At 33.1% G+C, this 1,415-nt stretch overlaps 1 protein-coding gene across 1 annotated transcript; it reads left to right on the top strand.

Annotated features, from left to right (window-relative positions):
• Window positions 1–266: 266 nt before the first annotated feature.
• Window positions 267–1,117, top strand: LOC107925400 (FCS-Like Zinc finger 15). The gene is made up of 2 exons (XM_016856061.2): window positions 267–686; window positions 784–1,117. The coding sequence occupies exons 1-2, from the start codon at window positions 436–438 to the stop codon at window positions 950–952; spliced, it is 420 nt and encodes a 139-aa protein (XP_016711550.2). The 5' UTR covers window positions 267–435; the 3' UTR covers window positions 953–1,117.
• Window positions 1,118–1,415: the final 298 nt, after the last annotated feature.

Genomic DNA, 1,415 nt, shown 5'->3' with positions numbered 1-1,415 from the left:
AACTATCTTAAAAATATAAAATTTAATTTCTTCTCCTCCAAAAGAATTCTACTTTCACCTGTTTATTATATAAAAATGATTATTTTTCATTAACATTTCAACTGGATGTCTACAACAGAGGATGCTGCACCCAAAATTAACTCATAATGTGCAATGGAATTAAGTAAAATAAAGAAAAGGTTAAAAAAATGGATAATGAGAAAGAAAGAAAAGAAAAGAAACTTGAAATGAAAGGGATAATAAGTGGGATGCGTGGCAGTTAAAAGAATAAGCAGTACAAAGTCAAATCCTTGGCTACACAAATCGTCCTTTCTTACTGCTACTGCTGTATCAACCCCCTCCTCTTCCCTCCGCTCTTTATAACTCCCTTCTTTCGATTTATATTTTTCTCTCATCCAAACAAACCACATCACTCTCCCAAAAAGGAATGAAAAGATGGTGGGACTGAGTGTAGTTTTGGAGAATCAAAAGAGTGGTAACCATAACATATTCAGTAAAAAAACCCCGCAACTTATTAGCAAAACAACCATGTTAATCAACACCAGCAGCAAAGTTTCTTCATCTTCTTCGAGCTCTTCTAGGTTGTCTCCTCCTACCACCACTTCTCACATGGTTCCTTCCTTTCTTGAACAATGCTTCCTTTGCAAACAAAAACTTTTGCCTGGAAAAGACATCTACATGTACAAGTATGTTTTTTTTTTCCTTTTTCTTTTTTTGTCGACTGTTTCTTTCTGTATGATTGATTCATGGTTTTTCTTTTGTTGTTGTTGTGATTGTTGGTAGGGGGGATAGGGGTTTTTGTAGCGTGGAGTGTAGGTGCAGGCAAATTTTCATGGATGAAGAAGAGAGTTTGAAGAAAGAAAATTGCTGTTTGGCTTCCATGAAAATTAAACCTTCAACACCTTCACCTTCTTCTTCTTCAGGCTCTCGCCATCATCGCAAAGCTTATTGAGAAACCTATGCAGCTGCCAAGAACTGGAAAACTTTTTTTTTTCATTTTGGTTAATTTCAATTGTATTTTTCCAGTGTAGGCTTGGCTAATTTTGTAATGACGGTGCCATGCGCTGTCGTTTTGCATGCTGGAATGAAGCCAAAAGAGCTTTTCCTTGTCTTTTAACTATTTTTGCCTTGAACATATATGGGATTGGTAGAGGAGCCCATGGTTTTGCTTTATTCCCTTCTCATTTAACATTTAGGATAACTAAAATAAATATTAAAAAAAACAAAACAATAATGGAGACCATTCATGGTATTTTACAGTTTGATTCATTTTTTTAATAAAAATACATGGATTCTATTATATTTTAAAATTACAACTACATAAATCAATTGATTTAACTATGTTTAAATTTGGCATTTTTTAATAAAATAAAATAAAATTAGTAAAATTCCAAAGAGTTTTATGATTTTATTGC

This window comes from Gossypium hirsutum, chromosome A10 (assembly GCF_007990345.1).
Source record: "Gossypium hirsutum isolate 1008001.06 chromosome A10, Gossypium_hirsutum_v2.1, whole genome shotgun sequence".
Taxonomy (NCBI): domain Eukaryota; kingdom Viridiplantae; phylum Streptophyta; class Magnoliopsida; order Malvales; family Malvaceae; genus Gossypium; species Gossypium hirsutum.
The sequence above is the reverse complement of the archived record's forward strand: the minus strand, read 5'-3'. Positions and strand labels throughout refer to the sequence as shown.